The 12,215-nt window shown below is 55.4% G+C and overlaps 1 protein-coding gene across 1 annotated transcript in view; it reads right to left on the bottom strand.

The window, feature by feature from the left end:
• Window positions 1–1,000: 1,000 nt before the first annotated feature.
• CSPG4 (chondroitin sulfate proteoglycan 4) overlaps window positions 1,001–12,215 on the bottom strand; it is a 36,118-nt gene continuing 24,903 nt past the window's right edge. The window contains exons 4-11 of the mRNA XM_015597739.2: window positions 11,997–12,215; window positions 10,381–10,863; window positions 9,875–10,051; window positions 8,067–8,265; window positions 7,853–7,987; window positions 7,583–7,740; window positions 4,025–4,208; window positions 1,001–3,727 (exon numbers count right to left, since the gene is read on the bottom strand). The exon at window positions 11,997–12,215 is cut by the window's right edge and continues 16 nt beyond it. Of these exons, the coding sequence (XP_015453225.1) occupies window positions 1,893–3,727; window positions 4,025–4,208; window positions 7,583–7,740; window positions 7,853–7,987; window positions 8,067–8,265; window positions 9,875–10,051; window positions 10,381–10,863; window positions 11,997–12,215 (3,390 nt within the window). The 3' untranslated portion in view covers window positions 1,001–1,892. The remainder of the gene's footprint in view (window positions 3,728–4,024; window positions 4,209–7,582; window positions 7,741–7,852; window positions 7,988–8,066; window positions 8,266–9,874; window positions 10,052–10,380; window positions 10,864–11,996) is intronic.

The following is a 12,215-nucleotide window of genomic DNA, read 5'->3' as shown; positions in this document are numbered from 1 at the left end:
AGCAGAGAGGATCTAGGAGGCCGGACGGATGCTAAGGTGTGTCACAGGGAGGGCTGCCGGTGGAGAGGAGGGGATCTCCTCTCTTGCTCTAGTTCCTGGGTTAGATTTCCAGATGTTGAGACACACAAAAGAGAGGCGACTCTGGTCCCCAGACACAGGTCAGCTGCCAAAGGTTGGCTGGGGCTCTCCATCCCGTCTGGCTGTGCTCAGGCCCCTGCCCTTCCCTGTTTTTCCCCCAGAACTCAGACACTTCTCATGATTCTTCTGAGAACTTTGACTTGACTCCTAGGGCCTGGGGTCCATTGCCCCCAACCCCGGGAGACCCTCAAAAGGGAAAGGGACAGAGGGTGGTGGTTTCTCAGCAACTTATAGAAGGCTGTCTGGAGACTCTGTGTCTCAGTCTCACCGATAACCAAATGACAGCCTCTCGAGCCACACACAGGGACAGCTGGCTTTTCAGAATCCTTGCTGCTTATTCTGCCTTTGAGAAGTAGCCCCTTGGTCCTTTTGTTGGAAGGGTAGAGACCAGCAGAAACTGTCCTTGTGAAAATCTTCGGGGAGCCAAGGGGAGGTACTTGTGGGCGGTGGTGCCTTAGCCACCTCCTCAGCGCCAGGGCCCAGCCTTGGGGTCCCCATATCACCCTCACTCTCCTCACCTTTGCTGCTCCAACCTTTTGAGAGGTGAGTGGGGGAGGGACAGGGCTGTGGAGGCCAAAACTCAGGCTAAGAAATCTAGGGCTGGGACTCTGAGTGTCTCTTGGTTTCCTTTTTTTCTTTAAGCTCCTTGGAGAGGGCTCAGCCTATGTCTACTAAACCAAAGGGCTCTGGTCTCATCCTACAAAGAGGGGGCCGAGATTTGGAAGGCTCCAGGTAGTAGAAGTTCAGGGCTTGTGTGGCCCTGTTTACTCTGCTGACTGGGGCCCAGTGGGATGGCCTGCCCAGGGGAGTGCAGGCTGCTGCGGACAGAGCCCAGGGCATGATCAGACAAACAACACACAGCTGTCCAGAACCTCCAAAGCACCGTTTATAAAGGCCTCATGGAGCCGAGTGCTCCCAACAGCCTGCCCCCAGTCCTCAGGGGAGCATAGGCTCTACAGTGCCTGTGGCCTCAGACTGCCGTAGGGCCACAGACCCATGCTTGCGCTTGCCTAGCCCTCAACCCATCGAGGTGGGAATGAACTGGCCTCAGACCCTCCTTCATCCCACACCCTCAGGGGCTCCATCAGTCCTGGCTAGCTCAGCACCATGTTAAATAGCTTCCTTGTAATCCCCCTTAAATAAACCCATTCCCAGAGCACCCCACCCACCTTGCACAGAACATATTATTCTACTGGCTTATGCCTTCTAGAGGGCAGAGGGGCTCTCTCCTCCTGCTCTCTGCTCCAGGGAATACCATTTCCCTAAAAGACTAGGGGAAATTTTTTTCTCTCAACCCTGGGGCAGAGATAAGGGGAGGTCTGGCTTGGAGGGAACACTCAAGAACCTCCATAGGCCCCTCCTTCCCCTTTTTTCTCCTTGCCCTCTTAGCAGCCTGGGTCAGATGTGACTCATCCAAGGTCACAGACCCAGGACCCAGAGTTCTGACCCATCTAGGTAGTTGCTCTGGTTTTGATAACCCAAACTAGCTTCAGGGCAGGAGACTGACTCCTAGCCTGCCTCTGCCCTTGGCCCCTTGCAGTTCTCCAGCACGGAGTGAGCTGGGGAGATTCTAGCTCTTGACTCCACTCTGTCCTGGACCCCTGGAACCTCCTCCCAGCATCCTCTACACCTGATGTTCTCAGATCTCTCTGTCTCTGGGGACACTCAGACAACACCAGGGCATGGGGGCAATGGGGCCGGGGCCTGAACAAGCCTGTCCCTGGCCCGATCAACGTCTGGGCGCAGGCCAGGCCTCACACCCAGTACTGGCCATTTTTGAGGGCAGGGTTGGGTGTCCGGCAGAATTGCAGCAGCTCTGGGTCAGGATGGCCCCCCAGCGGGGGCCCTTGGTCTGACACAGCTGTTAGCGGAATGGCCTGGCCTGGTTCCACCTTGCGGAAAGTCTCTGTGTCGCTGGCCAGACCGTTGCGGGGCTTGGCAGCCAGCACCTGGACATTGTGTTTGCCTGTCTTGTTGCGTTTGTGCAGGTAGAATAGCAGGGGCAAGATGAGTGCCAGGAGCAGGAGAACCAGGCACACGGGGATGATGATGCTGAACATGTTGGCCTCGAGGAAGCCTAGGAAGCTCCCCCTGGCCACGGTGGGCACAGGGCTGGAGGCCCTCAGGTCTGGTTTGCCTGTGGGGGTGCTGCTCCCTGGCCTCCCTGCTTCTGTCCGAGCAGCCTCAGGGAGACTGAGCAGGGCCACACTGTAGGGCCGGGCTGCATCGTAAGGCTCAGTGGCAAAGTCCAAAGAGGCCACAGCAGGTGGGACGCCCCTTGCCCGCAGCTCCAGAATGAGACTGTCGCCTGCAGGGCCAGGGGACCTACCCTCTGGCCTGCCTACCTCCAGCCCCAGCCTCCCATCCTCAAGGTCCTGTTGGGTGAACTGCTCCACAGGCTGGCTGCCCCTGGACTCCATCCTGGCCTGGGGCACACGAACTACACGGCCATGCCGAGGTCCTGCCAGGAGCCGGAAACGGGGCACACTGCCTGTGTGGTTGGCCAACTCACCCGCATCTAAAACGGTGGAGTCCAGGCGCAGGGTGGCACCCTGGGGCCACGGTCCACCTGCCCACACATGCAGCAGAGCCTTTACGGTGATGTTCACTGTGGCTGATGCATTGGCACCCCTGGCCAGTGCCAAGACGCTGAAGTGGTCATGGGAGGAGGAGAAGTTGGTGAAAACAAAGACCACCTCACCTTGGTCTACCTGGACCTGACTGAAGGCTGTGGCTGGCTGCCCGCCCACCAGGAGGTGCCCGTACTGGGGCCCCTGGGTGAGGCGGTATGCAGCATCTGGCTCTTTCCTGTCTGAAACCACCTGGAGCTGCTGCTGGCTCAGTGAGGAACGTCCTAAAGCTTGGGGCACCTCTAGGGGTGCCTGCAGCTGTACCTCAATGGTAGATGGCAAGACATCCACAGCTAGGGACATGGGCAGGGGTGGACTGGCCCCATCAGACACACTTAGCTGGAAGATGCCTGCCACACTGCTCCCATTGGCCACGAAGGCTAGCCGTCCTGCATCCACGTCAGCCTGTGTGAAGTGGCTCACAGGTCCTGCAATAGCCCCTGCCAAGCTCAGGAAACCATTGTAGGGTGCCCGCTGCACTTTATACTCAATCTCCCCAGGAGCTGAGTCTGGGTCCACCACACTCAGCTGGGCCCGGGAGATGGAGGCTCGGGAGCCTTGGGTGAGCCGGAGTGGGATGGAGGCCTGTGGCCGAGGTGGCCGTTCATTCACATCCCGCACTGTGATGGTGAAGGCCTCTGACGTTTGGGGTCCCGTCAAAGAGGCCCCTGCCGGCCCCTGGAGGTGGGCCCGGAAGCGGAAGCCATCTGGATGGATGCCCCCACCACCGTGGGCATATACCAGCTGCCCTGCGGCCAGCTCCGACTGCAGGAAGTGGGGCTGCCCAGCATGGAGGGGCTCCTCGGACACTAGCAGCTGGCCCCTGGTGGGGAACTGCGTAATCTGGAAAAGCACATCGTACTCTGGGCGCTGGGCCGATGGAATGCTGGCTAGGAAGTTGGAGGCATCGAGGGCAGCTCTGGTAATCTTGGCGCGCTGGCCTTCAGGGACCCAGAGACCTGGGGGTGGAACACAGGCTATGAAGGTCCGGTCCACTGAGGGAAGAGCCATGGAGCCTTAGACCAGGGGCCCCAAGGCAAAGTTTGCCTCCCGCTTCAGACCAGGTATCCTATGATGGGGCTCAGAGTTCCTGGGAGGACAAGGACCATGTGTCCCCTCTGATCTCAAAGCCTCTCTACCTGTCTGTCCTCCCTATAACTTCCTGGGTTCTGGGGGCTGATCTAGGCCTTGTGTCCCTACCTCTCTGGGCCTCTCCCAATGTATCCCTAATTTTGCCAGCCCATCATGCTATTCACCTTTGTTCTTCCAGAGGCGGCTGGGGTGCTGGGGACAGGCAGCCTCAAAAGACACAGTCACAGCAAGGGTGGCAGTCACATCAGGGGCAGGGGGCAAAGCCAGCCGTAGCTCCAGGGCATCATGGGCCTCCCAGAAGGGCTCGGAGGGCATCTTGTGCTCATAGAGAACATTCTCAGCATACACCTGCAGGGAGACCCCATCACTAGGATGAGAGGCAGGCCCAGACTTGTGCCCAGAAGCCCCCTCCCAGGCTGGGACCAGCGCTGGGCACTCTGGTTCCCCCCTCACATCCTGACCACCCCTCAGTGACCAGCCTCACTCCAGGCTCTCCTGGCTGTGCCCACTTCTATGTCTGTTACCCTCACTCTCTCTCACTGTCTCAGTGGGTCACCACTAGGCAGTCATGTGGCAGTGAAGAGCCAGGCTCTGCAGCCAGATGCTTGTGTCAAACCTGGGTTCTGCCACGTTGGGCAAATCTCCTCTCTGAGCCTCTGGGGAAAGGAATATTCTACCTGTGCTTCTCTCGACAGAGGTGCCCCCTCTTTGCACTGATTCCTGCCCCTCTTGCCTACCAAAGGCACTTTTACTGTCATTTCTCCTATGGCATCAATTTCTCCCCAAGTAGTTCATTTCCATCATTATGCAACCATGCTATTCTTCTATCTTAAAGAAAAAACTCTTGACTTTTCTCACCAACATCTGCCACTCCTCCACCCCACCTCTTGCTGTTCTTTGCAGCAAAACTCCAAAAAAAAATAGCCCTCATGCTGCACTAAGCACACTCCACCCAGGTTTCGCTCCTGTTCTGGCCAGGGGTACCAGTGGCTTCCGTGTTGTTAGATCCAGTGGTTGGTTCTTAAGACTCATCTCGCCTGCTCAGCAGCATTTGTCACGTGAGCATTCTTTCCTCTATGCACTCTTGTTTCCAGGATGGCTCGCTGTCTTGATTTTCTACCTTACTAGTTGCTTCTTCACAGACTCTCTTGGTCCCTCCTCTTTTCCTTAACGTCTGTGGCTTGACCTTGAAACTCTTCTCCATCTACAGGTGCACCCCATGTGCTCTCTCATTAGTCCTCAATGTCAGTAATGCAGATGACCACCTTATTTATATTTCCTGCCTAGATTGCTCTTTCCTGAACCCCAGCCTCTCTCATATCCACCTGCTTTCTTGACAGCTCCGTGTGGATGTATAATGGCCATCTCAAACTCCACGTGTGTCATGTGGACTCCTGACCTGCCTTACCTCTCTGTCTTCCCACTGCGTGGGAAAGCAGCTCTGTTCCTCCAGTGGCTCAGACCAAATTTTGGCATCATCCCTGACTCCCCTCCTCCTACATCTCATCATCTCTGGCCTGGATTATTGCTATAGTTTCCTAACTGTGGCCCAGCTGGCCCCTGCTCCCCTCCCCCTACAAATTGTTCTTAACACAAAAGCCACAGTGAGCCTTTGAAAAGTAGGGTTATGTCACTTGCTCAGATAGTGCAATAGCCCACCATTTGACCATAGAGACCAGTTGTGATCCTGTTACCCCTGTGACCTCACCTCCAACCACTCCCCCACAGCAACTCCAGTTCAGCTAGGGTTATCTGAACACCAGGCATAGTCTTCACTTCCATAAAAAAATAAGTTTCTTTCCTTTTCTGATCCAAGTGTGTCCTCTTGGCTTATCTTTTGTTTTCCCCTTTTAGGAGACACAGAACTATTTTCCTTCTCTTGGAAAAACAGGACTTGCGTAATAGTAAGATGGAAACTGACTGGTGAGGGAGACTGGTGAACTGGGGAGCACTGCCCATTCTAAAGGGAGAGCACAGATTTATTGAAAGGGGTGGTGGAGGCAGCTTCTCATCTGATTGACATAAGAGGGAACACAGGCCTTTTCAGAAACTAGAAATTAGGTTTTTTGGTGACCACTAATTAAAAGTTGTATGTTGACCATTAATTTTAAAATATTAAATACATTGTACAGGCCAGATAAAACACATCTGTGGGCCAGATGTGCCCCGCAAGGACTGTCAGTTGTAACCTTTGGCCCAGGCTGAAGGGTGAGCAGGAAGGAAATGGAGACGCCCTGGGACTGGGGTGGGAGGCTGAATGCCTGGGTATGGGAGCATCTGTGGGTGAGAGGGGTCAGGTTGAGGGCAGGGCAAATCACAAGCAAGGTGGTGAGAAGTCCCTGAGATCTGGGAGCAAGCAATGTCCTCTGGTGAAAGAAATCCAGTTCAGCTAGGGCTGTCTGAACACCAGGCATAGTCTTCACTTCCTTCACAGTCAGAAGGCATAGTCCTGGCTTTGCCTCTTTCTAGCCCTGTGCTCTGAAGTCACCTGACCTCTGTGAGCCTTAGTTTCCTCATCTGCAAAATGGGGGCACCTGTTTCCTGCCCCACCCAGCTCGAGTATTGTGGAGCAGTGGTGATGTCAGACACCACCCAGTCCTGTCCTGCCTGCTTCCCCAAGGTGGGATGGGTCTCCTCCATGCAGTCTTTTCCCAGCTTCCCTGTGTGGCACTGTCAGCCTGCCTCCTGGTGGTCATTCAACCTGGTCCTTCAGATTGCTGGGGTTTGGAAGAAGCACTGTAGGGTAGGGGAGGGGCTCTGAAGGCTTGGTTCCATTCCCTCCTCCTTCCTGGGCATCCGATGTCAAAGGCTCCCTGGGACTCAGGGTGCACAGCTGCTGCAACCACCATACTGCTGAATATTTCATTGTATGAAGTGGGCAGGAAGGAGGCCATAGCAGAAGCCAGGGTTCTGGGAGAACAGAGAACCCAGGCCTAGGCGATGTTGATGTGAGAGACCTAAGAAACGCTTTCCTACCCCCATATAAGCCACCTCCTTTCCTGAGGCCTAAAAGCTCCCCAGCTACTCTGCCTTTGGGGAGAGTACCTCCTGCACATAGAAGGGGTGTTAAGTGACGGCTCCTGGCACTGGCCCACTTAGCACAGAGCTCTGTGATAAGGAAGGTCTGAGAGTTTACTGGTGGCCTCTGGTGTGCTCTGGGTTAGCTAATCCCAGAAGCCGCCATGATAGATGGAAGCCTCACTCTGAGATTGATCTACTCAGCTGCCTTCTGTCCACTCATATACTCCTAGGACCTGCTCTGCTTCTTGTTGGCTCCTGACCTAAGCCTCAGGCTCATACCTCCGTCCACAGGTCCAACAGCTGCCTTCACCTCAAACTCTATCCCCTTAACCAAGCACTGCCCCTCACCAGCCATGTGTATACTAGTGTCCCCCATGCAGTATACCCTTTCTAGCCCCTAGGGCCCAACTGCAGCTAGCTTCTGGAAGCCAAACCCCAGAACTTGACCTCTGCTCTGGACCCCCGTCACCCTGACCTCCTGCATCCTTCTCCCTCACCATGGAACACTAAGCCCCATTTGCCCTACCAGCCTGGTGGCTCCTAGAGGGCAGGGCATGCAGCCTGGACCATGGGGGGCCCAGAGTGTGTCTGCTGCCAACAATGATGGAGCTGGTACCCATGTCCGTGAGTGTGTCCATGGCAGAGTGGGCACCTGAAACTGTATCTATCTGAACTGTGGCTGTAGAGAGTTGGGCCCTTACCTCAGCCTGAGTGAAGTTTACCAGGGCCGCCTCAGTGAGAGCGTGGAACAGCCGGCCAAGCTGGGGGCCCCGCACCACCCAGTAAAGCAGGTGGTGGGGGTCAGTGCCTGTGCTGGAGCTGGCTCTCAGGCTCTGGCTGCTGAGTGGCTTGACAGACCCTGTGAGAGGCAAAAGGGGCCTGTCAGCTTTTGACCAGGAGCTAGAGCAAGGCCTGTGACTGCTGGAGAAGCAGCCTGACCCTTATATGTCACTCATACTCGGCAGACCCACCTGGGCAGACAGTCAACGTCTGGCTGCCTTCCAGTGAGAGCAGCAGCTGCTTCTGGGCTGTCACACGGAAGAAATGTCCAGGGGAAGTGTGCTCTCCATCAGAGAGGCTGAAGTAAAAGCCTCCATCCAGGGCTCCTGAGGATGAATGGAGTTGGGTCTCACTGGTTCATGGTGGCACCCCATTCTCAGGGCGTCCCCGCCTCTCAGCACTCACCTCTGTGTGAGAACGACACAAGCCCACTGTCCAGCTGGGCTTGTGTGAAGCTGTGAACCTCAGTGCCCAGCGCCGCCTGCAGCACTACCTGTCCATTGCTGGGCTGCTCGATGGTGTAGATCAGGTCCTTGGGCTCTGAGTCGCTGTCTGTGCCCCTAAGGGCTGTCGTAGGGATGGGCACAGTGGTCCCCTCCCACATCTGGGGACACAGGCCTGTGAAGGTTCTGCCCCAACCAATGGCATCGAGGCCTGTGCCATGTTGGGCTTTCCTGCACAAAGGGCCTCACCCCATTCACCTTTCCCTGTTACCCCAGGGCCCCTATTCTCAGGCTCCCTGCTCCCATCTGCCTTAATCCTTACTGTTCCTCAAGGACAGCTCATGTCCCATTATCTCAGGAAGCTCCCAGCTCTTACTCTCACAGGCTTCTCAGCCCTCAGATTTCCTTAAGCCTGACCAGCAGCTCTGCTGATCTGGTTCTGTCTCACTGGCAGGGCAGGAGTCTCCTTCAGACCCTTCATCGTGAGTCTGGACAGGGGCTGCGCACACTATGGGAGTGGTGATTTTTGCCCAGGATACTTAGAAATGGGCTCCCCTTCTAGGTGAGGGAGTGGGTGAGAGGCAGAGAGCTGGAGAGGCTGATGGCTGGCCACCATCTGCAACATTGAAGCAGCACTGGGATGAGGGCAGTCACAAGCCTCAAGAGGGTGAGTGAGGGGTGCCTGGGTGCAGGTAGTCCTTCCCCGTGCTCAGACTGAAGGGGAACCCCCTCAGGCCTCTCTACTGCCAGCAGGGCAGGATTCCTGTACTCAGAGTCCTGTTACATGTCCTGCTGGGTCAGCAAATTGTGAGCAGTATTGGGGAGGGGCTCTCATACCTGGAGAACCATGCCCTCTGGGATTCCTGGGCTCTTTCCCCCAACCCCAGGCTGACCCTGGTGGGAGCTCTAGAAGAAAGGATGCAATGAATAGAAGCTCCCAGCAGGAAAACAGTGGACAGCACCACCTTGTGGCTGAGCTGCCACCTAGCACCACCTGCCTTTGGTAACAGTTGCAGCCCTTAGCCTCTACCTCAACTTCTGCTAGCCTGCCCACCACTGGGCTGCTCTCCACAGGTACATCCTATACACAAAAATGCTCAGTGCTCATGTCACAGACAGCTGTCAGGCCTCTTTGGAAGACTTTCATAGCTCCTGCTGACCTATATCCACATCTTAGAAGTTAATATTCAAGGCCCTGCCCATCCACTATCTTGATAGGTGGCCTTAGTCAAGCCACACCCTTTCTGTTCCACCAGTAACTACTTTTGTTAACGTAAAGAAGTTTTGTCACCTATCTAGGCTTCAACTTCCACCTCTGCTGAATGCCGGTACCACTGCTGTGCAGTGATGTAGGGAGGGAGCAGGGGCTTGGCGATCCAAGCTGTAGTCTTCACTTACTGGGGCTGGAAGTAGGGAGCTTAATGGCTCCCCACCTGGAGTCTACCCTTAAGAGCTTGAAATAATTTTCTCCAGGAGTTCTGGTCCTGAACCACAGAAAAAACCTCCCATTGAAGGTGAGTCTAGGGAAGAGCAAGGCCAAGCCTGACCATTCACAAGGCTGCCTACCATACTTACAAGTGTCCAAGAACAAAGCCTCACATCTGTGTTCTATTTTCAGGGCAATAGCTTTTCTCTCTTGCCAACAAACTAGTGAGGCATGTAGCAGTGTCCCTATTTTAAGGAGGAGGAAGCTGAGGCTCAGAGGGGTGTGTGGTGTGCTGGGCCTCTCTCCAGGAAGGGAGGTGGGAGGCAGTCCTAGAATGCTCTTACCTGCAGGCCTGTGTTTGTGGTGAGAATGGGGGGTTGGTCATTGACAGGCAGGATGGTGACGATGAAGGTCACGGGATGGCTCTGGTGGTCCGACTCTGAGGCATTAGCCACTAGGACAAAGCTGTCTGTCCGTGTCTCACTCCCATCATGCACATAGCGGATCAGCTGCTGTTCCACCTGCAGGCAGGCCCAGGGCTGGAGGTCAGGACAAGCACCCTTTGTGTTCTGCCCTTGTGCAGAGGAGAGTCTCAGAGCTTCAGTTTCTGCAGGTGGGGGACAAACCTTTCTCCCAGAGTGAAGGAACGAAGGAGTGAAGGAAATGGGGATAGTAATTTCTATCTGTCCAGTGAAGAAGGAATGAGCTCAGGCACCTAAAGCACAGGTGCTCCATAAAGGTGGGCTCCCTGCCTCTTCTCTGTATATATACCTAAACTGGGTGTCTCTAGGGCTCCCCCACTCTGCCCCCAGATCTGAGTTGTACCCCTGGGGCCTCCCTGACAGCATACCTCTATCCAGGAGAAGATGCTGAGGGTCCGGTCTTGAGGGCCTTCCTCTCTCCGCAGGGCCCCGTGTTGGGGTGGTTCTAGAACCTGCAGGTCAAGGCCTGGCAGCGTGGGGAAGTAGGGCCCAGTGACGCGGAGCAGTGGAGGGGCCAGGGTGCGGGTGCCGCCCTCGGGGACACTAAAGTTCTGGGCCTCCAGTGGGATGGCAGCAGGCAGCACCTCCAGTTCTACATAGACATCCTCGAGGGGAGCGCCCAGGCCTGAGGCCACATCCAGGGAGAAGACGTCACTCCAGGCCTCAGGATGGGAGTGCAGGTACAGGACCCTACCCGCGTTCACTGCCTCTTGAGAGAAGCTCTGCACTGGGTCCAGGCTGGTTGGTTTGGCTGGAGTAGTGTCATGGGACAACATCACCAGGTAGCCAGCCCTTGGTGGGGTCTTCACTGAGAACACAATGTCCGTGGGCGGCACTGCCTCCTGGGCTGCCTGGTTAAGAGAAGGTCACGGGGACTCACCAGAGGCACAGAGGGAGGCCGTTGCGTTGTGCCTCTGAGACACACACTCTGAGATGTACACAATTACACATCCTCAGATTCAGTGACACAGACATACAATCTCATCACACACTGACATGTGGACCGAGACACAATTGTTTAACATGTGCGCGCGCGCACACACACACACACAGAGGCTACCCCCACCTCTGCTATTGCCACTCCTCACCGCCAGAGGGCGCCTCCATCCTTTTTAGAGCACAGACTGACACTCCTGAGCTTGCAAACCGGGATCCAGACCAAGGGCTGCTGGGTGCTCCCTCACTTGATGGTCCAGCCACAAAAGGCTACTACACATTACCCCCAGACTCACATTCCTGATTCCATGCCTTTCCTTGGAATGTTCTTTCATTTCCTTCTATTGAAACCCCAGACTCTTCAAGCCTGGCTCAAATGTTGCCTCCTCCAGGGAAAAGACATCCTGACACCAGATATACTCAGTCACATTCTGCCCCAAAGTCCAGGCAGTCAGAACCACAAAGGGCTCAGAAATTGACAGCATAGGTGAATAAGGCCCAGAGAGGGCAAGGGACTGACCTGAGGTCACACAGCAAGTCAGTGGGGCTGCTGAGTAGCCTGTGGTTGCTCTGTGAGATTCCCAGAGGGTCAGTACCCATCTCCAGGCCATGAGTCCTGGTCTGAGGTCTGGGAAAAGAGCTGAGGACACGGGAGCCTTGGGGATAGCCAAGTCTGTCTCCAAGGCCTGTAGTCTTCAAAGTTTGTGCCCATGAAAACCCATCAGAGAACTTATAAACTTATTGTTACTAGAATACAGATTCTCAGGCTCTACTTCGGAGATTCTGTAGCCTGGGTGGGTCCCAGGAATCTGCATGTACATGTATGTGCACACAACACACAGTCTGCTGTGTGTACAACAAACTCCCCAGAAACCCTTGGGCACACAACATAAACACACACAGGGGTGAACCCAAGGCATGTACATACACCCAAACCAGGAGCCACTACAGGCACACCTAGAAACATCTAAGCATGCACAGCACGAAGGCTGGATGGAAGGGCCCCTTTTACTTGGCCCATATCCTTGTTCATCCCCCAGCCCTTTACCTCTAGCTGATCCCTTCTGATCTCAGCTGCCTCCCCCTGGAAGACGTAGATCTTCTTGTGCTTGACCAGGTGCAATGGGACCAGTGGCTCCTCTAGGGCAATGGTCACTTGCAGGGTGGCATCTGTGTGCACAGGCCCTGCTTCCACAGAGAAGACCAGGGTGTCATGGTGGCTGAGGCTGCCGTTGTGGCTGTAGAGAATGGCTCCATCGAGGGGGTC

This window comes from Pteropus alecto, unplaced genomic scaffold (genome assembly GCF_000325575.1).
Source record: "Pteropus alecto unplaced genomic scaffold, ASM32557v1 scaffold38, whole genome shotgun sequence".
NCBI classification, from domain to species: Eukaryota; Metazoa; Chordata; class Mammalia; order Chiroptera; family Pteropodidae; genus Pteropus; species Pteropus alecto.
This window is presented reverse-complemented; position numbering and strand designations above follow the sequence as displayed.